The sequence below is a fragment of the Triplophysa rosa genome, linkage group LG16, assembly GCF_024868665.1.
Source record: "Triplophysa rosa linkage group LG16, Trosa_1v2, whole genome shotgun sequence".
NCBI lineage: Eukaryota > Metazoa > Chordata > Actinopteri > Cypriniformes > Nemacheilidae > Triplophysa > Triplophysa rosa.
Window position 1 is genome coordinate 16606178 of NC_079905.1, and position 26045 is coordinate 16632222.

General features: G+C 38.5%; 1 protein-coding gene across 1 annotated transcript; it reads right to left on the reverse strand.

The window, feature by feature from the left end:
* Positions 1-973: 973 nt before the first annotated feature.
* On the reverse strand, positions 974-26025 carry nsun2 (NOP2/Sun RNA methyltransferase 2). The gene is made up of 19 exons (XM_057354244.1): positions 25814-26025; positions 25434-25591; positions 25158-25262; positions 24963-25068; positions 24753-24824; positions 24502-24586; positions 23916-24108; positions 20348-20422; positions 19941-20071; positions 19701-19774; positions 17491-17621; positions 16397-16493; positions 15710-15924; positions 13431-13523; positions 12831-12966; positions 12197-12277; positions 9801-9939; positions 9558-9597; positions 974-2494 (listed from the first exon to the last, which is right to left on the reverse strand). The coding sequence occupies exons 1-19, from the start codon at positions 25895-25897 to the stop codon at positions 2194-2196; spliced, it is 2316 nt and encodes a 771-aa protein (XP_057210227.1). The 5' UTR covers positions 25898-26025; the 3' UTR covers positions 974-2193.
* Between the last annotated feature and the right edge of the window lie 20 nt (positions 26026-26045).

Sequence of the window (26045 nt, forward strand, 5' to 3'; positions counted from 1 at the left end):
TTAAGCAGGTCTTACCGTGTGACAAATGACAGACACGGTTGTCACCTTACGGTAGGGCTGGGCGATATGGCAAAAAAGTAAACTCGATAGTTTTTTTCTATATTGATCGATAACGATATTTATTTCGACATATATTTAATTAAAAAACTGTATTTAAAAGAATCTATTTTAAATACAGTTTATTAACAAAAGTTAACCTTTAACCAGTTAAAATTCAATTAAATTAATGCACTGTTGCAACACAGAGGATATTAGGCCATAAACAACATGTACCAGTTCATTCAGTCTCATTTTGACTCAATACGCCCTTTTCACATGACGTCACGCATCTTCCGTTCTGCCGCGAAGCAGTGTATCATTACTTCCGCTAGCACTCCAGTTCATAAGGTGGCGGTAATGCACCTATAAGCTGATTTTCCAACCGCCAGTAAAACTCAAGAAGTTACTTCCGCTAGCGCCTCAGAATGGAGTTTACCAAGTGGCTTGCACATCTGCCACAAATACGTATGATACGTCTTGCAGACAAATTTTCGCTAACGACAAGATCAAAGCTAGAGAAAGGATACAAATTCTTCGTTGAACAGTACCTGTTTGATTATGAAGGTAAGTGTTTTGTTTTCTTTTTGTGTTAGCGAAGGTGCTAGGATAAGTACTTGAATACGTGTTCTGTCAGCTTTTTTTCTCACTGTTGTTAAATTCCAGCGCGACGGCAAAACGGAAGTTCTTCTTCTTCTTGTTTGTTGCAAGACGGATGTTATGATGCACTGCTTTGAAAAAAGGCGGAAGTTAAGTGACGTCATTGTGAAAAGGGCGTATTGACTCGTTAAGTAAAGGGAGTGTTCATTCAGTACATTCAACCAACGAAAGGGCTCCGTTACTGGTACATTCGAACGCTATTGGCTCAGCACCTGCGCAGTGCGCACATACATAACGCTGCAATAATGTCTTGCTCGAGTATTGCGATTCATTCAATGTATTCAGTGAACCTTAAAGACATCTCACATAAACTGTAGTACATTTCTTTAATCATGCAAGCATCTTACATACAAGGTTCAATATTTTAATGTGCACACAAACTCACTTCATTACATCTCTAATCTGTACAGGGCAGCGCTGGTTTGTTTCATATGCACCAGCTCCTGTTAGCAGTTATGTTAACGATGGATATTAAAACGTTTGTGCTTGAGTTTCGAAAGTAACTCGCTTGCAATTGCGCCTCAAGTTTGTTTTGTTTAACCGGCGATTGCGAAAAAAATAAGACACTTGATAAACCGCGTGATGACAACTCGAGGTTAGTTTCACCTTTGTTTCCGCTTCCAGTAATGTTTTCCTCCTCATGTCGAGTTTTCTTTGCCAAGTGCAGTATGAAATGGACTTTGTACTTTGACGCGCATGATAAAAGCTGCACGCTGACTGACTGTTGTTGCGTTTATTTCTGCTGTCTGTTAGACTGTAAGATTAATCCATATCGAGTCAAAATGCCAATAGCTTATCATCGTTTTTGAAATACATTCTATCGCGATTCGATATGATATCGTTTATCGGCACAGCCCTACCTTACGGATAAAGCTGCAAAACGATTAAATGAGCATGTGCCACCTGCTTGTACAAAGAAAAAAATCCGGAAGTGTGCACACTATTCTGATGACAAAATTGACATGAGCACGGCACAAAGTGAACATCAGGTCAGCATGTTTTGCATGGGCAAGGTTACTTCTAATCTTTAGTAAATGTAATAGTTACATAGAAGTTATGAAAGTTATATTGAAATGCGGATTACTCATTTCCATGGATGGCACTAATTAGGAGATAAACAAATGTGGTTTTATTAAAAGTTTTGCAACAATTACAATGTGTAAAAGTGTTCGAGCAAATGCAATGGATTAGTGGGAAGCCTTTACTGTACACATGGCTTACTCGAGGAACCAAGAACATATTTTAATAGGCCTCCTTTAAATTTGTTACGGCTTCTCAATGTGAACAGAGAAAAAATATGAAAACATGTCAAACAGCATGTTTAATCATAAAATAACCAAAGAATAAGAAAAAAACGTTCATAAAATCAAATCGGCCATTTTAATATCATCTGACAGTACTTCAGAGGCGAACGTTCCTGGTATTCAAGTGCCACTGGAAAAGCCGTTTTTCGTATGTGCTCCACCCAGATCAATACATCTAACTCGTAGTCCCATTTCAAGTGCTTTCAGCAGGCTCTGTTCCATTAGGGTTGGATTCTGAAGAGTTAAGCTCTGCTTCTGCATCTTTCTGCTCTATAACACTTCCCTCTTCTTCACCCTGAACCTCAGTATCGTCAGCGTTCCCTTCCTGGGCTTCTGTCGGAGCGTCGTTCCTACTCCCCTGTTTGTCACGGAAGACCTCCACGCCCACCATGCGGAGGTAATGAAGCCGTTCGTTACGTGACACGAAAGCCCTGATGGATGTTTTTCCCCTCCATCCGCACAGATCTATGGGGCACTGGGGTGCATCAGGGTTCCTGAAGAGATGGGGAAAGGAGCAAATTAGAAGACACAAGAAGGAAATGGTCCAAAGAATGAATGACAAAGGAAGATGAGAAGGAAGAAAGAGAGGAAATGAGAAGAAAAGCTCTAATACTAACAGTGTGATGGTGGTGGACGGGCTACTTTAAGAATGACTTTGATCATACGGATGGAGAGCGAGTGTGAAAGATAATCAGACTGTTTAATGGTGCTGGAACAATCCTGCCATGTTTTCGTGTGGGGATCCAGCAACATGCTGCCAACGGTGGAGAATGACACCGCAGCGCCATGCGCTGCTAATTGCGGTGGCATCAGAGCTCCTGTTGGTTCCTGTCATTCAGCGTGACAAAACCGTGAACAACTATGCATGCGTCATTGTGTGCAAGTGTGTTACGGGGGCTATTAATGAGAAAATAAACCGATTTTATATTCACAGAATCTCTTCCTAGGCTTAATTTAGACAGTGCAAGTGAATGCAACACATCAATAACACTGATGAAAATGTGTTAAAGGGTTAGTTCATCAAAAAATGAACATTTTGTCATTAGTTACTCACTATCAAGTACCACTCTCAAGGCGCAGAAAGGAGCCAGCGTTCTACGCAAGCACCACAGGTATGCGTCATGGTGCTCTCATGAACGAGTGTCGGAAACTGACACGTAAGAGAAATTGTTGAATTAAGTCATTATTTTTTGGCACAAAAAGTGTTCTTGTCGCATCATAAAATTCATTAACTATTTCAATCGTCTTATCGGGGATAGTTCACCCAAAATGAAAATTCTGTCATAAATTACACTCTAGTTGTTCCAAATCTGTAACAGGGTTCCCACTCTAAGCCAAATGTCAAATTCCCAGACTTTTACTGACTAAAAAGTTGAATTTCCATGGCTTATAATGAATGAAACCCAGTCTTTGAAGTGGTCGTTTTTTAGCCAAAGTTCTTGAAATGTACATTTTCCTGACATTTTGCGTTAGTTAACTCAAATGCAGTCACCTGTAGCTCTTAAGTGATTGCCAGATGACAAGCGGGAATGGAATAAAATGGCGGTGAAGATAACCATAACAATATGCAAAAATGTGTAAAAAAACACGATAATAAAATACAGTATAGAAGAATAACATTTTGATAAATGGAAACTAAAATTTAAAGTGACAAACAAAAATCCCTGATATTCCATGACTTCGACAAAAAATATATTAAATTCCATGACTTTAAATGTCTTGAATTGAACTTTTAAAATTCCATGATATTCCAGAAATTCCATGGCCCGTGGTTTATCTTGGTCACCATTGACTACCATAGCAGGAAACATTACAATGGTAGTCAAAAGTGCCCCAGAACTGTTTGCTTTTCTACATTCTTCAAAATATTTACTTTTGTGTTAAACAGAACAAAAAAATATAAAGCATTTTTTCCTATTATGGTGGTCAATGGGGTCCAAGAACTGTTTGGTTTTAAAGTCCGGGTAAAGAGAATTCTGAGAATTGTTTCTAACCACATTATAGATGTTAGAAATGTATTGCTGAAACACATTACAAAGACTCAGAAGTATGTAGTACTGAATTGTGGAGTTAAACCATTAAACGTTTTTTCACCAATTCTCTTTTCAGGATTTTTTGGGCGGGGCTAAAACGGGGATCGATGACGCAATGGAGCGTCCGAGCATGCATGGCCCCTCCCCTATCACTAGAGCGCCTAGCATCAGGTGTCTGTTCAGTCACGAGCTCAGGGTTGTAAGCTTTTTGCACACGCTTTCAGGCTCTCACTCTGCCCAACTAAACAAATCTCACGCCAAATAACAGACAATCCATCCGGCTGGTTCGCTATCAGCAATTTAAGCATCTACCTTATCAGCTCAAGAGAGAACTACTACAAACAGACAAAGCGGTCACACTTGACTTCTCTTTTGAAGCTGCTAGCATCTGTTTTAAATTATAATCCTATGGAGTAAACAGTATTTTCAAAAAAAGTCCCGAGCGCTTTTTTAAAACGCCAGCGTCTTTTTCTGCAGCTCAGAGCGTATTTTGAGGTTGGAAAAAAGTTACAATTTTCTGAAAAAACATCCTGTCAAGCACCTTTTTCACAGCTAACCAATGACGGAGACCTATCGTTTCCATAACAACATGCGAGGAACGTGATTGGTCGAGGCCCAAGCTCGAAAAAATAAAATGGCGGCCGAAACGCCCCTTGGAGCATAGTTTTGTATAAATGTAAGTTTAATTTTCACATTCAACAACTTCTGATTGCATTTCTAGCGAGAAATTAGTATTGTAGTTTTTAAATATGTGATTGGTTATAGCAAAGACACTCTCCGTTTATAATTCAAATAGCCTTCCATTATGCTGCCTATGAAGCCTGTCTTTTTTTAACCTGCTCATGAATTGTCTATTGATGAATATCGCGCGTGTTTGAATTCAAATCCTCCTATAAAACGTATTCACATACTTCACATATAGCCTACTGGACTGGGGACTTCCTACTGGGAGCGATTCGAGAGGGCGTGGCTTCAGCGCCAACAGCGGACACGCCACAGCGTTTGAGAGCAAAGAGTCCTGCTTATTTTTCCAAGATTTTGATAACTTATTTTATTTACTTGGATGTTTTTTTCTCCATTCAAATTTGGCTGGGTGGTTAATAACACACGTTTCTGTTGTGTGCCAACTCAGAACACATATTTCAATGTCACTTTACTCTGACTTTAAGCATTCTTCCAAATATCTTTCTCTACGTTCATCAGAACAAATAAATTTATACAGATTTGAAACAACTCAAGGTGAGTAAATGATGACAGAATTTTTATTTTTGGCTGAACTATCTCTTTAAAAGTGGTAGTTGCATTGCGTTGCTGTCTATGGGGGTCAGAAAGCTCTTCGAATTCATCTAAAATTTCTTTCGAGGGCGCAAAAACGTGACATGTGAACAGCTTCTTGCATCATGACGCAATTATGATTAACTATGACTGATTATCTTAACGACTTAATTATGCATGTGTAACGGAGACCAGCTAGTGTGGTCTGTGCAGGTAAACTTAAATCCGAGACTTCACGAAACGCCCCCTTAACTTATGTTACACTGTGGCCTTGTGGTTAAAGTGCCTGCTTCCCATTCTGGACTCATTGCCTGTTTTAAGTTCGAATCCCACTCGGAGCAGCTGGCTTATTTAGAACCATTTTACTGGTAACACTTACACTTTTTGACTGCTTTAAACTAAGTGAACTGCAAAAAGTGTTTACTGGCACAGTGACTAGGCCATGCCATTTATTTAAGAAAATCCAAAACAATACAATAAGCTTTTATTTGTGTCCCTACAGCATTTGCGCATAGCTTTACAAAATGTTGAAAAAAACTCTCATTGACCTTTATCTAAATAATAATAATAATCAAATATTCATTTTACGAGCTCTAATTTTCAACTACAGTATTATTGAGAAAGTTTTATTTTATTTTCAGCGTTATTAGTAATTAGAAACATTTTTATTACAAATCTTTTGTGGTTGTTGTTTATTTACTTCCGAATTATGTTAATCACAATTCATGTTATATTAAAATAAATTTGAATTTTGCTTTAAAAATATATAGTAGGGACGCAATCTAAAATCTTGCCTAGGGCACCAACAGAGGTTGGGCCGGCCCTGACGACGTGACACCACGTCCTAACCTAACGCGACACGATTCCAGCGATAAGCAATTTGTCTGTCCACACTGAACACAAAAACGGGGCATGACATGACGATCACAAAACACCAATCAGAAAGTTTGTTTCTGTTCATGTCCTATTTTCCTGAATCCTATTTTCATGAATTCTGTGATGCCTCACCAGACGCTTTGCTGTAATTTCAGATTTTAAACTTATAGATTCAGTCTCTCCTCAACCATGTTTGATGATTAATATTCATTAGGTGCAGAACCTACAACGAATGAGATCGCTGTGTGGGCGGGGCTGTCAGCCACAACGTTGCAGAAATAGAAAACGTTTCGAAAACGTTTCTCAATTTTATGTTTCAAACTGAGATGGCGATAGCCATCTGAGATACGGCCAGCTGGGTTTTGCATCCAGTCATTGGTGATGTCATGATTATAAAACTGCTGGTTGTTACAATCAAGAGCTTTTGTTGCAGATTGAAAACATGAAAGCCCGAAAAGTTTCTTTGTTGTAGTGTGCGCTAGGTCTAAAGGCCAAAGAAAGAACAGACAAGACAAACAACCAACACCAGTGAACATCTGGCACCACCACAAACATGTATACAAATCCCAATGAGGTTTACCGGTTGAAATGTTGGGCGTGTTTGTGTGTGACGGAGAACGAGAGATAAAGAGAACACACTTCAGATTGACTAGTTTTCTACACGGTAAGGGCCATCAACGTGAAACATGACTATCTGGCGAGCCGAACAATGAGCTTTCTGCTGAGAGAGACAATGAAGAGCTGTTTATCTGTGAAGAGGAAACCGGGTGCATCAGTTCGAGCCCTTTAATTATGAGACAAGGGGCGTAATGACTACAAAGCGCTCAATCTCCATTCATTTGTCTCCTGACTGGCTGATGAATGGCAGGAGTGCCATCACCGAGCCCTCTGTGTACGTACAACACAACTTCTGCTCTCCTCCCTGCCAGTGATGCTGGATACAAAACCTCTACAACTGCTACAAAACACTGTAAACTGCCTGTCTAGAAAGATTAAAGTTTTGACAAAATTCACACAGCTATCTTATTAATAGTCATCCTGTGGTGACAATCAAGTTTTTAATGTTATCACACGTGTTACCTTAATGTGCTTTATGGCAAGCTCCTGATAGCACACACATATGGGAGACGTCTATTTGATGTCTACATTAACATCTGCAAGATGTATTTTTTGATTGTTTGTTAAATGTGTATTTTTTGGTTAAAGATGAGTTTTAAGTGATGAAATTGACTACAGGGGAACTTTTAAGCTTTGCCACGTGGAATGCAAGCATTTATGGTGGATTCACACGGTAAGCGGCAGTCGCATTTGTCCAGTTCATTTTCATTCATTGGCGGTGCGCAAGCGGTGCTCGTGCATCCAAAATCCTGCAACTTCCACTGGCAGGGCTCTCTGTGGCAGGCGCAGCTGAAGATAAAAATATTTTATCTTTTTCTGAACGGAAGCAGCAGCCACATAGGCTTAAAGGCGGCTGCTGCACAGCAATTGACCCTTCGCTAAGCCCCGCCCTCCTTAGTTACTGTTGCTACGCCTGTCAAGCTTTCGCGCCTGGCAAGTCTATTACAGTATGTATGCACCGGTGTCAGACATTCCCAAGGAGATAATTAGTAATTTTTGGCGAACAGGTGAAATATCTGAGAGAGCAAGACAAAAGGGACTGCAATATGCATTAGAGGGGTATATCCACGACATTAATATGCAACCGATTAGAAAATAATTTAATCAAATTGAAGCTAAAGCCTACAGGTCCCAGCGCAAGCAGCAGCCGCCTCCAGGGTTTTTCCTGGCTCAAAATGAGGCGGAGGTGGTGCCATCCTGATCTTGTACACACACACGTAGGCCTACCGTACCTTTAAGTGGCTTAACCAAAGTGACTTTGAGTTTGACATATTAAAAGTTCTAATAAAATTAGATAAAAATGACAATTATTAAGTTATATAAAACATTACTTTTATTCAACCAAACAGAAATATTTTTTTAATCAAATAAAGCTTTTTTAGCATTTCAACTAACTTTTCAGCCCACAATAGCCAACTGAATTAACCAGTCTTTCAAAATGAGCAAAGCTCATTCACATCTTGCATTCTCTGTGGTTCACTTTAATTGATTCAAGGATCTCTTATATTCGCTAGTGACTGAAAAGTTCAATAGTTTAAATGAATCGGTTCAAATGAGTCATTCGTGTGCGAGTCGTTCTAAACGCAATGTGCGTTCATTCTGGCGAACTCGCTGTGTACAGTATACGCTGATTCAACGATCCAGCTGCACAGCTAAAGACATTACAATGATGCACATCATGTTAATTTAATACATTTCAAGAAATTAAACGTACTTGGATGCAAAACAAACAGCTGTGAAACACAGGCTGGCTGTTGTTCTGCAACTCTTTTTAGCGCCTCAGTGTGCTGATAACGAAACAGCGCCTCCACTGTGGTGTAATGTCGCAAACTGCAGTTACAAATGAGAGTCTGTTAAATGCACGCAGCATTTCTTGTGAAGACTCACAACATAATTTTGGCGATAGCCTGAGGCGGCACGACATTTGACTAAGGCGGCCGCCTCCAATTTCTCTATGCAGGAAAAACCCTGGCCTCATACGCTGACCATTCAAATGGGAAACACACAAATTGAGGAACAGCTTTGTTCATGCACAGCAGGGTAAGTGAAATTTGTGAAAATAATCTAATAATTATAAATCAAACATCTTATCCATAAGTCTTGTGGAATAAACACAAGACATTACCCTGACCACTTTGCAATGATAACATTCTCCCGCTTATATTTTTAGCACGCCAGTTTCCTGTGTATTTTCAAAACATGAAAATACTTGTTAGCTTAGCAACATGCTAACATATACATAATACTTCACAAAAAATAACATTCTGACTGGTTCGCCCTCATGCCATCCCACACGTATGTCTTCCTATTTTTAGTTAAACATAGTTTTATTTTAAACATACATCACTTATTATGACATGAGGGTGTCAATGAAAGAATTTGAGAGTACCTCTCCTTTAACTTTAAAGAAATAGCTCACCTTAATTCTCAAATTGGATAAATACACAAATTCCGTCAGTCACTCTTAACTTTTGGAAGTTTATCCTCGGACTTATGTCTCCAGTGCACTTTATCACAATAGTATGCACAGAGTTGGAGAGTCACTTAAAAGGCTCCATTTTAGTTAGGATGCTATAATTTGAAGTATAGCGGCCTATGTAGACAGTGGACTGCAAGGCAGCTGCCTAGGATTTTAAATCGAGCAAAGTTGTGTTTAGCTCACACCCTTCATAAAACACAAGCACAGAATACATGTCCATGCCTGAAGCGTGAGGTTTGTGCAGTAATACCAGCGATTAAGAAGATGAGCACTTACTGTGGATCTGGCAGATATCTTAAAACAATGCTGCCCATTTCTGGAGAAAAAGAGAACAACAGCATATTTCAGAGAGATGATTCAATGATGCTTAAGTTTATGAAAAGCAAATAAGCATGCAAACTGTAGCCCTGCAGACTGGTGCGGTTTTACCACGATGACATTGTAAAGTCAGACATCATTTGCATCGTTTGCGTACTAAATATAAATACGTTCGAATTTAGTCACTTGGAAGATACTGACCAAGTTTCTTGGCATGATTGTGAGCATCATCACCCAGTTTGCCGAGAAAGGGGTTCTCCTGGGTGAGGAGAACCTTCACGTCCTCCATGCTGATGTTGACTATCCTGGCTCTGATATAGGGGCAGAGGGTGTAAACACCCTGGAGAATGAAGATCACCCCAGAGTTAAAACATACTCTCTTTCACACGCCAACATAAACAATCCCAACACACAAATTATCAGATATTTCTCTGTAGTTTAAAATCAATATCAAATATCAAAATCAATGAGTAGAAATAACTTTGAATATTTATGGACAGCATGACCATTTCAACAACAATGGCGACAGCGCTGTACAGGACTGTTCAGGTGAAAAACCAAAGCATATATCAAAGGTAACGGCAAACTACATGACACAATCAGCGGGTCAAAGATAAAACACGAAGAAACAATCAGCAAGCTTTCTATGTCACTGCGAGAACCGCAGCTGGCGCAGAAATCTCCGTGTCGCATTTTTCTCCTTATAGGCCTACTTTTCTTATATGACGGGTGTTAAATACGACGCAAAACAAACCAAATACAGATACTTGGCTTTTCTCTCTCAATGAAGCAAAGCGTGTGCTAGGGCTGTGTATCGCCAACAACTTTACGATACGATACGCATCCCGATACAAGGCCACGATGCGATACGGGTCAATTTTTTTATTACATTTATCATACGACAGATTTACAGCAAAATATACTTGCAGAAAACTGCCATTCATAACTACTTATCAGTTAATCTGACAAATCAATGCATAAAGTAGCTATGAGAATGAGTATAAAGTTGCAAAAGATCAAGTCCTTATACAGAGACCCTTGTTTCTTAAACAGGGTTTCTAGGCTACATCAAATGTGTGCATGTGTTTTACAAATAGACTATATGTCTAACGAATAAATATGAATATATGCATTGACGTGCAGTCAGAGTAAATAGATTTAATTAAATAAGAAAGTGTTGAATAGAAACAGATGACGTATTTTCTTCATGATCACATGCGGGTCACATGAATATAGAATCATGAGGGGCGATCTGTACGGATCACGGATAAACGCCGATCAGATCCTTATACCACTAATAATTGTTAGACAATATTTTTGCGTAATAATTGGCTAATTTCAAAAGTGCTGCAGAATCGATACGGAGGCAGATGTATCGATGCGCGCATCGTCAGGAGCTCATGACGATGTATCGCCATATCAATATTTTGAGTACAGCCCTAGTGTGCGCTGTCCGTTTTCCTCTCGCTCTCGGATAACTGCATATGCAGGCTCAAGCAACGGCTTCAGATGAGATGCATAAGAAATTAGTCCTACCAACAAGTGCATTCCGGTACAAATACCTTACAAATGTCTTGAGATAAAACATCGGAACAACGTCTTGTGGTGTGGTAACCGTGGTATAAGTGGAATAATTGACTCCGGTCCATTGACTTCTTGGAAAAGAATTCTCCGCTTCGCGTCGTGGCCGCATTACCACCTCAGGGTGTGCATTATTTTCAAAGAATTCAACAACCCGTTGTCAATTATTTCTTACATATATTTATGCAATTTTGGTCAATATATACACACTTTCTTATACAGAAGCAAATTAAACCTTTTTGACCAAATTTGCACACTCCATTAAACTATGGGAAGTAACTACTGTATATACAAAGAACTGAATAATATAACATAATATGACACTATAATGACAAATTTATAATTATTAGTGATAAAACATGCAGAGCTGCGTTTCCCAAAAGCATCATAGCCTTAAGTTGATCATAGCTTCACTGGTGACAATGGTTCTACGATCAACTTAAGGCTACGATGCTTTTGGGAAACGCAGCCCTGGACCTTATTACTATATCAAGCTCATTGTCGGTGTAAATGATTTTGGAATAACACCAAACACCTTTGTCTTTGCCTTGTCTTGATTTTATTTATTCATGTACTAGTATTTTTCTTCAATGTATGTACGTTGCTTTGAAATTTGCTATATACAGTATATAAAATTGAGTTGAATTAAATTAAATTGTCTTTGTTCAACTAGAGTTATTATAGTTTTGAATTAAGTTTTACTTGGCATTTATTCATATTTTAAATTAGCTTTCATTTTTAGATTTTTAGCTTTCAAGTTCATTTTAGTTAAATATTAAGCAACTTTGTTATATGCTTTTTATATTGCTATATAAGATTAATTCATATTCATTTTGTTTAATATTTTAATTTTAGTGCTTTAAACTTATTTCACTAAATCCTGAGGGAACATTACAATTTTTGTTGTCGTTTACTTTTTCCATATAATTTTAGGTCAATATTTTATTTGATTGCAATAAACAAAACCGCAGTTTTCATTTTAGTAAACTACAATAACATTGGGTTCAGACACTCACCTCTTGAGCCAGTCTAAATGCGCAGCCAAATTGTTCACCATCATTATTCCTGGACCACACCTTCACTCCTGTGTTTATTACCTGTAACAAGACACAAAATGAGCACTTGATATTATTTTACTTTCTCCATTTTACACATGCTCCATGATCACACCACATGAGCGTTTTAAATAAACTCAAGAAGGTCATCTTTCACTGGCCCCCATTTCTTTTAAGGACCCTAGCGGGGTGTCCAGTTCAGTTCATGCCTGTCTGATCTTGATCCTGAAGACCCTGATCAACTTGGACTCTTATGATGATACGATCAGGGATGTTTAAGCAGAGCCAACTCTGCAGGACAGTGGCCCTACACATCACTTTCTTCCCTTTAGACTTACAATTTCATTTCTGATCCTTTAGTATCTTAAAGACAAAGAACACTTCTAACTCCAGTGATGTCTGGTTACATTGCAGCAGATGGCTGTTTCATGCTTGATTAATGTGAAGCTACTGGAGCACAGATAGAGATGAGATCATAGAGGGTCTACTGTCCCCATCTGCCTGAACGCCATGCTCAATCACTGCTGGAGCTGATGAAGGGCCTTCAGACAGACTGACTGACTGTGTGTGTGTGTGTGTGTGTGTACGCTCTTGCCTTCATTCTCTCGCTGTTATTGAGCAGAACGTTGCGCAGCTCTTTGGACACCATGTAAAGGTTCCTCTTCTTTCCTTCATGGGTTCGAGTCAGCACATTGAGTTTGGGGAAATCGGGGGAAAGGTTGTAGAAAGTCCTGAAATAAAGTAAAATAAATGACGGTTAGACAAAACCGGAAGAAAAAAATCAAGTGCGGCAAACACACAGCGACATATGGTACTATCGCAGAGGCGGCGTCTCCAACTGTCCAAGTTAAAGTGGCGGTTTGCCAAAACGGTGGCATCTGTGGCAGGAAATAAATAAACAACATTCATCACAGACAAAAGGAGCCACAAACCACCTAATGATCACGATCACAGTCCATTCATGTGATTGGTGGCTTTGGATATATATTGAGATGAATGTTCTCATTGTACATAAAAGTCTGCTACACGCCCTGTTTAGTGGGTAGGGCCTTTATGTGCATGTATATGAACAGAGGCATAGTCAGAATAACATGGGATCAGGCAAATGCTATATAAAAACCCACAAGCGTGTTTGTAAGAACAGTGTTTGTATTTAGTAGCAATGGCTTTGTTAAAGGAGAGGAGATGTACTCACTGGATGGGAGGGAAAATAGGGTCGTCCTCTGTCAGGAATACGAAAGGATCCTCTTTGAAGCCAAAGAGTTTCATCTTCTTTGGCGGAGGAGGGCTGGAACACAGAACACTTCATGTCAATGGAGAATGAGTTGACTAGTTGAACTGCAATGCTACACACCAGAGCCGTTGAAAAACAGAGTTTGCGACACACATTGATCTCGCCGCCGCATGGTCACGTGGTTCACGGAGCGCTCAATAGTTCCAAACAAAACAATCTGTGCTGTCAACCTATTTGAATGGATTTTAGCAGGACAGACAACAGCTAAATATATTAGCACATTGTGTACACTGAATACTACGTTGACTACATTTATAGCAGCATGTTGTCTGGGGAGTAATATGAATATAAGATCGATAAATATAAGATCTCTGAATAGAAGATATGTCCGCCAACTTGTTAAAATGTGTAAACATGCCGTTATTTCACCAACTGTACAGCAAATGCGTTTGGGAGACATTGAAATGAATGGGCTTCAGTGCCGTGTTTGGAACTATTGGTCACTCCATGACATAAGTTACTTCCGCATTTCATTCTTTTAACGGACGTCTATGCGAGTGTCGTAACCAAGCGGCAACCTTCCGATCTCTCTCGTGAATCCAACGCAGAAGTGCCTTAAACCGCAATTCATCGACTGGCCACTAGAGACTGGCTCCAAAAGATTGAGCCCCATGTTATAATGACCAACTTTACAGCAGAAAAAAAAATGTACAGCCTGATACAAAAAAGATTTTGGTCCATACAGCTAATTTTGCCCTTCATAGACTGTGAGGAGGGTACATTTTTTTATAACTCACCTGTTTAACTTATATTAAGCCTTAAAATTCTGCAAATTAGGTGCGTGGCCACTTGAGTGACAAGTGGTTTTAGCAAACCAGGCGCCTCAGCTGCAACCACGTCCCTCCTATTTACCCATTTTCAATTATCCGGGAGTGACGTGCTAAGATGGCGATGGCCTGCTCCACCCACTTTAAGCTTCAAAACAGCTCCTCAGAAACCTATGGCTGACGTCACGAGCACTACTTCCATATTTTATAGTCTATGGTCGTAGCAGAGTGAAAAACCTACAACACACACCTAAAGTCCCTGTGAGCCGGAAGTTGCCATCGTTTTTACTTCCGTATTTTGACGCATTTCCAAGTGAAACGGAATCTCTGAGAAAAATAGTGGGCATGGCTTTTGTCTTTCTCTGCGATTTGATTGGATGTATAAAAACAGGCATTTTAAAACGCATTTTGAAATGGAACTGGCAGCAGACTGTCAGTTGAAGGGGAGGAGTTTACGGATGCTCCACCCAAACCGTCTAACATGTCATTTCAGACGGATAGTCATTACAGGAAGGAAGTGCATTTTCAGATTTTAACTAAAGATCAAGAGGGCACACAAATTTTAAAAACAGAATAACCCACATTGATAAACTATTTACAATAAACGCTGCAATATTTCATGAAAAAATAGGCATTGTCATTTTTGATTTCACTGGGACTTTAAGTATGCACTTTTTAGAGTTGAAATACATCACTGCACTTAAATACTCTATGTTAACACAAAAAATGTGCATAGAAAGGGATAGTTCCCCAAAATATATTTTTAAACCATATTGTTTAAAACCTGTTTTTTTTATTTGGAGAAATGTCTCAGTGGTTTTGTTTCTACACAATGGAAGTCAATAAAAGCCAATGTTGCTTGGTTACCAACATTCTTCAAAATATCTTTTGTGTTCTTCAGAAGAAAGTCATGCAGGTTTGGAATGACACAAGAGTTAATTTCATTGAGAAAGTAGTATTCCTTTAATAAACAGAAACAACTAAAGTATATTGGTTTTCAAATAGTCAAGCTCCCATGAGATCACAGACTTCCAATATTATTTAGTGTAAATGATTTCAGTTATCATTCGGTTGCTAGAATTCAATATCGGTGCCTTGGTAGAGGGGCAAGTGTTGCTCAAAGGCACGCACGTCCACCCGCACGCTGGAGTCACGTCTATAAGTTTACATAGACTTAATGGTTTTTATACTGTACAAAGTATATAACTGTATATTATATACACTAAACCTTCCTGCATTTATACATTTTCAAATAAACATTATTTAGTTTGATTCATAAGCCGTTTACCTCATCGTGACCAAAGAAATGTCTCCACAAGTTCAAAAAATTACTCATACCACCATCTTTGTCCCAACACTGTAGGGTAAGTGTACAAGTACTGTACACACACACACCTGATTGAGGTCACTCACCTACAAACATTATCTTTCTTGGCCTCTGGGAGGTCAGGGGCATCTGGGACAGATGGGTTGCCCTCTGCAGGAGTCTCGCTCACTGCTTCGACAGGGGTGTCAGTGGGAGAGTCGTGTGCAGGGGTGATGGGCGTCTCCTCAGCGGGCGTCTCCTCAGCGGGCGTCTCCTCAGCGGGGGTCACCTCACTGGAGGAGTTTGCATCCTTATTATGAAGCTAGAGAGCGAAAGACACAACGGTATTGTGATGTACAAATGTTAGCTTCCTAATTCAAAGGCAATAAACAATTTATTTCATAAGAATAAAAGGTTGTTTAATGTAATCATATTGTAAAGACAGTATGTCTGCTTTGTTCCCATTTCCTTGTAGAGAATTCTAAACCTCGATTTCCAAAACCTTAAATCTAACCTATGTGGTGCTTAAAAAGGAAACAGGTTCACCCACAAATAACATTCGGTCATTTGTTCAAACTATTATGTTTCCCCATGAACCACAAAAGGAGATGTTTAGTGGAATGGAAGGAAAGGGACAATGAAATGCATAGACCAGACACTCCCAAACAGACAAATAAGCACCATAAAAGAAGTCCATACAATCCTTTTGTGCTCCATAGAAGTTGTATGAAACAAATATGGAACGTAAGGGTGATAATATGAGTAGAACTTTTAAACGGATCACAGTCTGATACCTTAGGAAAACGGCGGTTCCAGGGCATGGGCGCCTTCTTCACCAGCACAGCTAGAAAGAAGCCACCAGTGTTCTGGTGATGGGGCAGAATTCTCATACTGAAAACACAGACACATAAAATGTATCGTGACACCATCATGACTTGAAAAGCTACTACAGTGGTATACTGCCATCTGGTGGATAGTTTTGGTAAAACTTAGAACGGCTCTAAAACAGTGATGTTAGACAGCTGGAGGTAAAGAGAGAGGTCGTGATGGCCGTCCATCAGTTTAACAGATTACAATAAGGGCAATTTGTAACTCCCCGTTTTGTCATTTCCCTTCATTAGAGTGTGACTATAGGCTACTACCCCTGCTCGCGAAGGGACGTGTATTTCCTATTCATTAGCTTACTGGTCCGTTTTTGGAAAACGCGCGCGCGGTCAGCGGAGACTCGAGGTGCAGATGTATCGGTCACAGACCTCCGTGTCGGTGCACGCATACACACAAAGGCACGCAGTGGTGCGTTTTTTTCCTTCAGGAAAACCGTGGATAAACCTTAACTTTCAGTGAGTGGAAAAATGTCTCTCTTGGCGTCTTTGTTCAGTGAGCGGCAGAAACAGCACATTCATGACCAAACTACAGCTTACTTGTGAGTGAGTGAGTGAGCGAGCGAGCGAGTACAAAACAACATTTACAAGCACCTGTCATCTGTTACTGACTTGACATGTGAACATAAACATTTGTCTGTAATTATTATTTTATGTCTGACAAGTGATAAGAGTAGCATTAAATATATAAATGAATATAAAAAACAACGACTTTATTGGGCATTCAGTTGTATTTAAAATACAGCAAGTTCCGAGAGTAAACGCAAGTACAGCGTGATGATGTCACGAACATGATAATTACCACGTAACCCCACCTTGCACCATTGTGACGGGTAATAATAGATGACGGATATTTTACGAGCCTGTCCGGACAATAAAAAGTCTAGCGCAACCTCTTGATAAAGATTGTATGATGCTGGTTCTCTATGGTTTGACACCTTAGAGTCGTGTGCTTCACGTGGGTTTCAAAACGTCTGTTTTTGTTAAGATGCAACGGAGCAACTCACCATCTTTCTAGCTTCATATTCGCCAACTTCTCTGAATCTGTGGGGGGAAACATGGTGGGTCTGATCTGAGTGTGTCGACGTGTTGGGACCTCCGACCAGTCGGAGTACCACTGACCCTCTTTAGACATCAGCTTTGGAAAAAAAGACAAACCAAGTTTAAAACCAACAGATTCTAACAGCACTGAAAAACGCATTATACTTATGATTCTAATTCATGTCTAATGTCACAAATACAACATTTTCTGTGGTCAGTTGTATATTTAAGGCAGAGATGATGGACACCAAGCACAGGGTAAAATACACCTCAACCATATGCTCACCAGCATTGGTGATGGATTTATATTTGCACAGGAAAGCCAAAATATACAAGCTCTCATAAAATCTGGAGGGTCAGAAATTAGCATACTAATAGTACATATTAAATAGTACAAAATTAAATGAGAATTTGTTACATAACACGTTATTTAAGTCAAACCGTACACTAATGATGTGGTGACCCAGCAAACACAGAATGTTCCCCTAACGTTAGTTTTTGGTTCCCTTTTGGTTATTTTTTTGGGAACCAAAAAAGAACGTTCTAAGAATTTTTTATTTAAAACCGTACAGATTTGAGAGTAGACTTATATTTTCGTGATGTTCGATTGATTTGACACATCTAAATCAACAGACCACGATGAAAGGACTGAAACTCAGGGCTTTTGATTGTGTTATCTAAAGACGGAGCCGCGCTATACTTCTGTGGTGAGACAAGAATATTGTTAGCCTGAAGATAATTAAATGTTTATTCTTCTGTCAATAAAAATCTGCTTTAAATATTGTGTTGAAGTCATTGGTTATTTTATTTCGATATCTATAATGTCTGATGTTGAGGTAGGCCTACACACAGTGTGGTTTTATTAGAAATGATATACTGTGCTGTTTAAATCGAAAATTAGGCTCCTTCAGTGATGAAAAAGGAATTATTAGGCTAAAAGAATAATCTAATGCATTGATTTCATCCTCCATATTGTGTGGGATGATGTATTTTACTTATTTTAATTAGATTAACGTTAGACAAGCGATGGATAAAAACACAGCATGGACGTATTCATTACTGACGTGTAAACGGACCGAGAAAAATATTTTAGGCTAACGTTCTGGGAACGTTCCCCTAACGTTAGTTTCTGGTTCCCAGAAAGTGTTTTAAGGTTTGTTTTTGGTTATCTTTACGGAAATAAAACGTTAGTTTCATGGTTTCTATAACGTTAGTTTTTGGTTCCCAGAACGTTATGGGAACCAGAAACTAACGTTCTATTAACGTAAAGAAAACTTTCCTGGAGAACCAAAAACGAACCTTAGAAAATAACGTTCTGGGAACCAAAAACTAATGTTAGGGGAATGTTCTGGGAACCAAAAACTAACGTTAGGGGAACGTTCTGGGAACCAAAAATTGTTAGCTGGGGACATTCATTCTTTTTTGCTTGGAGAAAAATGAAACCATCACAATGCATCTTTAGCTTTTTGTTGCAGGTAAAGTTTAAACAAACAGGGACCAAGTAAATAACCCCCCCCAAAAATGAAAAATTACGAATTTAAGATGCTGTTGTAAATAGACCGCACCTTAACCCCAGTTAACTTCCGGTTTGTGTTTGGCTAGTGTCTAATAAAATAACGTTACTTTATATTTTAATTAATTAATGTTAATATTAATTTGTATTGTTGTTTTACTGTATAATAATTGAATTAAATAAACGACTTGTTGAACTTTGTTGTATGTTCATTTTATTAAATAAACAATTTGTTAAATGGGTCCTGTAGTTCGGTCGCATTTAAACAAACCATATGGTACGATGACATCTAGCGGTTGAGCTTGGTAACGCAGTCTAAATTCAAAATATTGGAGAGACAAGTTTAGCCAAGTAACGGTTCTCGGTTTCATTTGATTGTTATGAGAAATAATAAACAGGCACTCTATCGTTTGTGAATGTGTACCCGAAGTTCAGTTGGGAACAAAAGTGCGCATGCGCAGTAAAGTTTGTTTATGTTGTTAAGATTAAACCGTCTATATGCCAGTATATATCAATATGTTTGTCTACCTAACACCACAAATAACCCCTCACCCTGCCTTATTAAATTAATTTTAAAACAGTTAAAAAGAAAACGCAATATTCAAAAGCATCAACTGTACAAAAAGATAATCATGTCAAAAATATGGGATAATAGTTTATTACTTTCCAAGATGTAATCCCAGGCATATATTTGAGGCCTGGGAGATCTGAAGAGGCATCTGCCAACTCTAAAGCACCTGATTGAGACAAATGAGGAAATTAAAGGAGACAGACAGACATAAAATAAAAGGAAAGATAATAAAAATATCACTAAAACACAAAAAATATTTAATAAATAAATTTAATTTAGGCACCAGGTGCATTTTTGATAGGCTTCTGTCGTGTCCGTGTATTTGTACGTACCTTCACTCTTCTCCAGCAGGGCGGCGATGACAGCTTCATCCTCCACTGGGTTTAGCGAGCAGGTGGAGTACACCATCCTGCCCCCCACTGCCAGCTGTTCAACTCCACGCACTGCGATCCTTAACTGCAGCCTGTCAGACAACAAAAGAAATCAAGACACACACATCACGCTAAGACCTCAAAAAAAATGCACGCACACACAGCAACGATGAAAGTGCAACACAAAGACTATTTGTGGGATACAGTATCCAGGCAGCAGTGCTCATTTTGACATAGTCGTTCTTTAGGGATTTCAGGCATACAGAAAACATTCCTTTTCTCCAGTATATACTATAAATACTGTGTATAATTAGTAAAAGTAACATACAATTGTGAATAACAGCCTCAGTAAACTGCACTTATCTTACCCATGGAGCTGCAGGCTGTTGCTGGTTGTCCATTTTTTCCACACATCAATGTTTTTCCTCATGGTTCCATCACCACTGCGGAGATAAAAGCGTTTCATGATGCCTGCTGTTCATTTCATTTTATTCATTTAATATCATTCCATGCGTCTTTAACGCAACCTAATAATTATGGATGTTTTTTGGCAGATACTGATATGCCACTTGCTTCTTTGAAAGTGCTAATTTAAACCTTGATCAAAACAGTGATCTATTTAAATGACAAAGGTAAAAAGTGCATGCATTCAGCAAATAATTTTCAACCAACCACTTCACATCAAGGCTCCAGACTGTGGTACTCGTAAAGTACTTGCTCATGTGCGACCTGCAAATTTGGAATTTCTTCTAGTTTTCATTTCAACTAACAACATGAACTTATGTTTAACTCTGATACCCCTGCGGACCCACCTGTGGTCCAGAATTATTGCATCATCAAGTTTATAAATTGTAAAGCACAAACAAGACGCCCTATAGATGGTTTCAAAACAACAACATAAACAAACATCAATGCGCGTGCGTTTGTGGGCGGAACTTAACTTCCGGTACACATCCACGAAGAATAAAGGGTCTTTAAATGATTTCTGATAACAAGCAAAAGAAATCGAAGAACCGTTACTTGGGTATCCTTGCCTCTCTAATATTTTGAATCTATACTGCAATACCAAGCTCAGCCGCTAGATGTCAATGTCCCATATACGTTTTCTTTTAACCATTTATTAATGCAATTATTATACAAAAAAATATTAATATATAAGATAAAGAACGATAAACAAACAGACCGGAAGTTTACTTCCGCCCAGGCGCGTGCGTCCGATGCAACCATCTATATCTGGTATCTTGAAATTACTAGTACCCCATGAAAATCATATGAATAATATTCAATTAATATTTATATTCCACAAATTCACAAAACATTCAAGCCAAAACATTCAACTTAATGTTTTTAATAGGGATGCACCGATATGTAAATTTTGGCCGATAACTGATCATTCTTTAACGTTGGAAGCCAATAACCGATATACAGTATCTAAATATTAATATAAAATCCCCTTAGACTGAAACAAAAGGCAAAAAGTGGACAACTGCTTTTATTTGAAAACATTAACTGCAGAAAACAAGGTAACCATTAGTTCTCTTTTTTCCCCTGCAAATTATGCACCAAGCCTACTTTACACTAGTTAACGATTCTTTAACCTTTTCTGGTATATTTTGAATTTAATGAACAAATTATAGATGTTCTTCCAGAGCAACCCAGAAAATTTTCTTAATAGCCACATGTCTAACAGGTCTCAAGACAGAAAGCATTCAGAAAGCAGTCTGATTCAAACAATATGCTTCTGTTCCTATAATTTACACATTCATAAATACTGTACCTACATCAGCAATGTTTTGCTAATAGCAGTAAGTGATTGATCACGACAGAAAGACAGTACTGTACTGTATTTTAACTGTGAGCCGTGTGCAGCTTAAGAAGTTTAACCAGAGGAAATGATTTATGATTTATCGGCTACATTATATCAGCCTAAATTGTATTATACCGATAACAAAAAATCGGCTGATACCGATATGGCCGATAATTTATCGTGCATCCCTAGTTCTTAATTATTTCTTTACAAACAAGAAGAAACATTAAAGGGTGTTTAAACATCAATGACATTTCTAAACCAGGTCACTGCTGCAACAACCATTTCAAGCTGTATATCTTTAAACTTTCTTGTGGTAATGACATCATACAGTTTTTTTTATCAATTACATCAGTGTTTGATTTACAATGCAGAACATTTTACTTCAAATAAAACTGCTATTCAGAAATGAACGCTTTTAGTTAGAGCCGTGGGTCCTATGTGGGCAAAAAGTCCATAATTACATCCTTAAAGTTGACCTAAAACCATCTGATCAACGAGGAGAAATGTTTATAGAGCAAAAACGGACTGACCACACTGTGCGTGTAAGACGTTTGCTCTGCCCGGTACGTAAGAGCCCGTGTTATGCTTGGCACCTGATTCTGCTCAGGCCGAGTATAGATGGCAAATAGAAGCTCTGCTACATGAGGTTACATGCTGGGAGGAAAATCTAATTCAGCACAAATCTCACCCGAGCCTGTAAATGGGATCATTGTATTCACTGTGGTCACAACAGCACCATCTGTGTACAAACAAGCATCTGCTGGCTTTTATGTTTGAGAGTACAAGATTCTAACCTTAAGAGCAAATAAGAATACTGCTACGGTTTTAATGTTCTTACAATCTAATGGTACAATGATATTGTACAATATTACAATCTATTCTATAATATATTATCTTTGGAATTATGAAAGAATTATAAATTACTTTCTAATAAATATTTTGCAGCATGTTTTTATCCGAGTCTTATTTTATCTGAGACATACATGACAACTTACCAAATTTTTCATAGAGTACACTGTAGAAAACATAATTTTTTACAGATTTTCCACATTTGCTGTCAAAAACTGTAATTTTACAGATTTTTCATGTATTTTTGAAATACGGTCAAAACACGTAAAATTACAGAAAAGGTGGTGAAAACGTAACTACAGTTTTACGGTAGGGCTGTCACGATTATGAAATTTGGCTGATGATTAATTGTCTAATAAATCATTGCGATTATGACAATTAATTGTCTAATAAATCATTGCGATTATGACGATTAATTGTCTGTTTTAGAGCTTTGACTTTTAATTCTCATACATTTTTTATTCAGCTTTGAAACGACCATATTGTTCTGAATATAAAGACTATGTTCTTTTTCTTGGAAATACATAGGAATAAATTGGGTCATCATACTTAAGGTTTAGGCTTTTACCTGTCAATAATACAACCGCCAAATACTTGTAAATTAATTAAATTGATCAGGAGTGAATTGAAGCCACCATTAAAATGCTATCAGTCATAGAAAAGCTTCTAGTCTGTTTTTCTCTCACTTGCAAGACTACAATAAAAGTTTACTTCCGTGTTAATGAGATTTTGGTAGACTGGTGTTCACACTGAAATAATATTAAATTGTACTGCAGGTTATTTTTATGGTATATGCTTTAGGTTTTTTTTTAAGTGATTGTGTTGTGGTGGTACATTTTACAAGTATTACCATTCTTTAGTTACAATATATGCAATAAGATATGCAATATGCAGATGCACTACAGCTCCCCCTAGTGTCTCCTATAGAGATGTGCAATAATTGCGATGATCTGAAACCATGCGATGATGTCAAACAATCGCGATGAGACGATTATTTAATAATCGTGACAGCCCTATTTTGCGGTTTATTTTTGCTGCCCCAGCTGCCAGAAAATTTCTGTTTTTTCACTTGACTTATTTCTAAAAATACGGCCAAATCGTAAAATGACAGAAAACGACCACAAATTTACAAGAAAAACTGGGGAAAATTTATTTTTACAGGGAAAAAAATATATTTTACGATTTATTTCTGGCGCCCCAGTGTACAGTGTAGCTATATTTAAAAATCAATGCTCACAATAACATTCTGACATACAAACTGATAAGCTTCATCTCACCTGCAAGGTACGTCACACAGGATCCTGTCGTAAAACAGGACATCCTTCTTTCCGTCCCGATCAAACTGCAGACGTGGAAAGATGGAGGCGTCATGGTTAACCACCATAATGCACGGACTGTTTAATCTCTTGGCCTGATGGACCAGCAGGTAACATCGCTTGTTATCCACATCATTGGCTATTACAAACCCCTCTGTAGAAGCAGAAGAGATGACCATGAGATTACAGGTAAGGATGCACCGATACCAGTATCGATTTTGGGCCCTACTCTAAGCTCATGTAATCGCACCGATACCAAAGACAGATACCTCATGTGAAGTGGAATTTGTTTGTGACAAGCACATAAAACGATTTATTCTTTCATTATGTTTAAAATGGAGTTGTTTGTAATTATGAAGCGATTCTATTTTTATTAGTCTCACTGTGTTATGAAAAGGTACAGGCATCGGTATCGGCGAGTACCAGAAAAAAATATCGGTACTCGTACTCGGCCTTTAAAAAAATAGTATTGGTGCATACCTAAATACAGGTAAATGCATTTTGCAAAATCCAGGGGGTTTTATGAATGACTGAGTAAATGCTGTACCAGGAAAAGGCACATCCATGTCAGAGTGAAGCATCTCTATAAGTTGAGCCGTCTTTGATCCTGGAGCTGCACACATGTCCAGAATCTATTCATACAAGCCAGAGAGACAGCGTTGAGCTCCCGCAAATAAAACAATTCTCGAGAGGTAGAGAGAACCTACAGCATTATAATGAACTAATAAACTGTTTAGAGTAAGTTTGTTTAACACAAGAGATCAGACAAAGAAACTTATGATGCTGATGATCACGCACCTTATGATGAGGCTCGATTTTCAGCAGGAGAGGCGGAAGCATACTGACAGCTTCCTGTCTGCTAATGTTACCCTGATGGTGAAAGATTGAACAAAACTGTTACACTGATGGTGAAAGATTGAACAAAACTAAGCATTGATTGAAACCACAAGACCTGGAAATACAGCAGAGACAGAGGAGTTTGACTTTCAATACAAATGTTTTATTTACCGATTCGGTTTCGCTGACCAAGAACTGGTGGAACTTCTCTAGAAGTGGAGATTTGCGGAGGATCTTTCGACTTAAATTTGTGTGCCAGGCCAATTCATCAGGATACCTGTAATAATAAATGCAAGTTGATTTTGTATTATTTCATTTTTTATTTATCTATGTAATAGTGTAACAAAATTAAATATCATCTCTTACCAGCTTAAAGGCTGCGGGGCTTCAATCTTCTGGCCATCCACCTCCAGGTCCTGCACCTCTTTGAAGTATTTTTCTTTAAGAGTATGAAGGATTTCTTTGGCGTGGCTGTTATTAGGAAATGACCATTTAAAAAGCTTTTATGCATCTAGACATAAGCTGAACAGATGCTGAGAGCAGACGTTTAACTCGCTTATTCACTACAGCCACAATGTAAGTAACAAATTGCTGCTTGTTATTTAACATGACAATCTGGATCTCCATTGAAGATCACGTTACCTTTTGTATCCTGTGATGCGAATGGTAGCTGGCAGTGGCTCCCTCATGGCGTCCATGAACTTCTCAAACTCTCCCTCTGGGACGATCTTCAGCTCTTGGTAATAATGCTCAAAGAGTTTGTTCTCCTTGACGATTTCAGAGTATCCAGCTCCCCAACCCTGCCAAAACAACACACGCGAGTACATCAATGAATATACTCTCTATGCAACACCATTTACAACGCGTTTATAGAGTAACACATCCTTGACAGCAGTCATTTTGATGTCACTATATGAGAAATATATTCTACAGTTCATGTTAATTTCCATAAAAGTTAAATCCATAAAATTAACGTGTGGTGTTGGTCAGAAATATAGACGCTGAGGCAGATGGAAACTCACAGCGTCATCTCTGCTCCTCTTCCCTTCTGGTCTTTCGTCTCTGTTTTTCTGAGGTTTTTGTCTGTTTCTGTTTCTTCTTCCCATGTTAGAGATGCATATAACTCTGGATATAAACCTGCGATGCGTCTTGACTAACTGTATTAGACACTGCAATCTTCTTCTGCTCCCACTGAACTCACGAGTTCCTGACGCAATCTAAACAAGCGCACGCAGTCAGACGCGCACGCTTCAG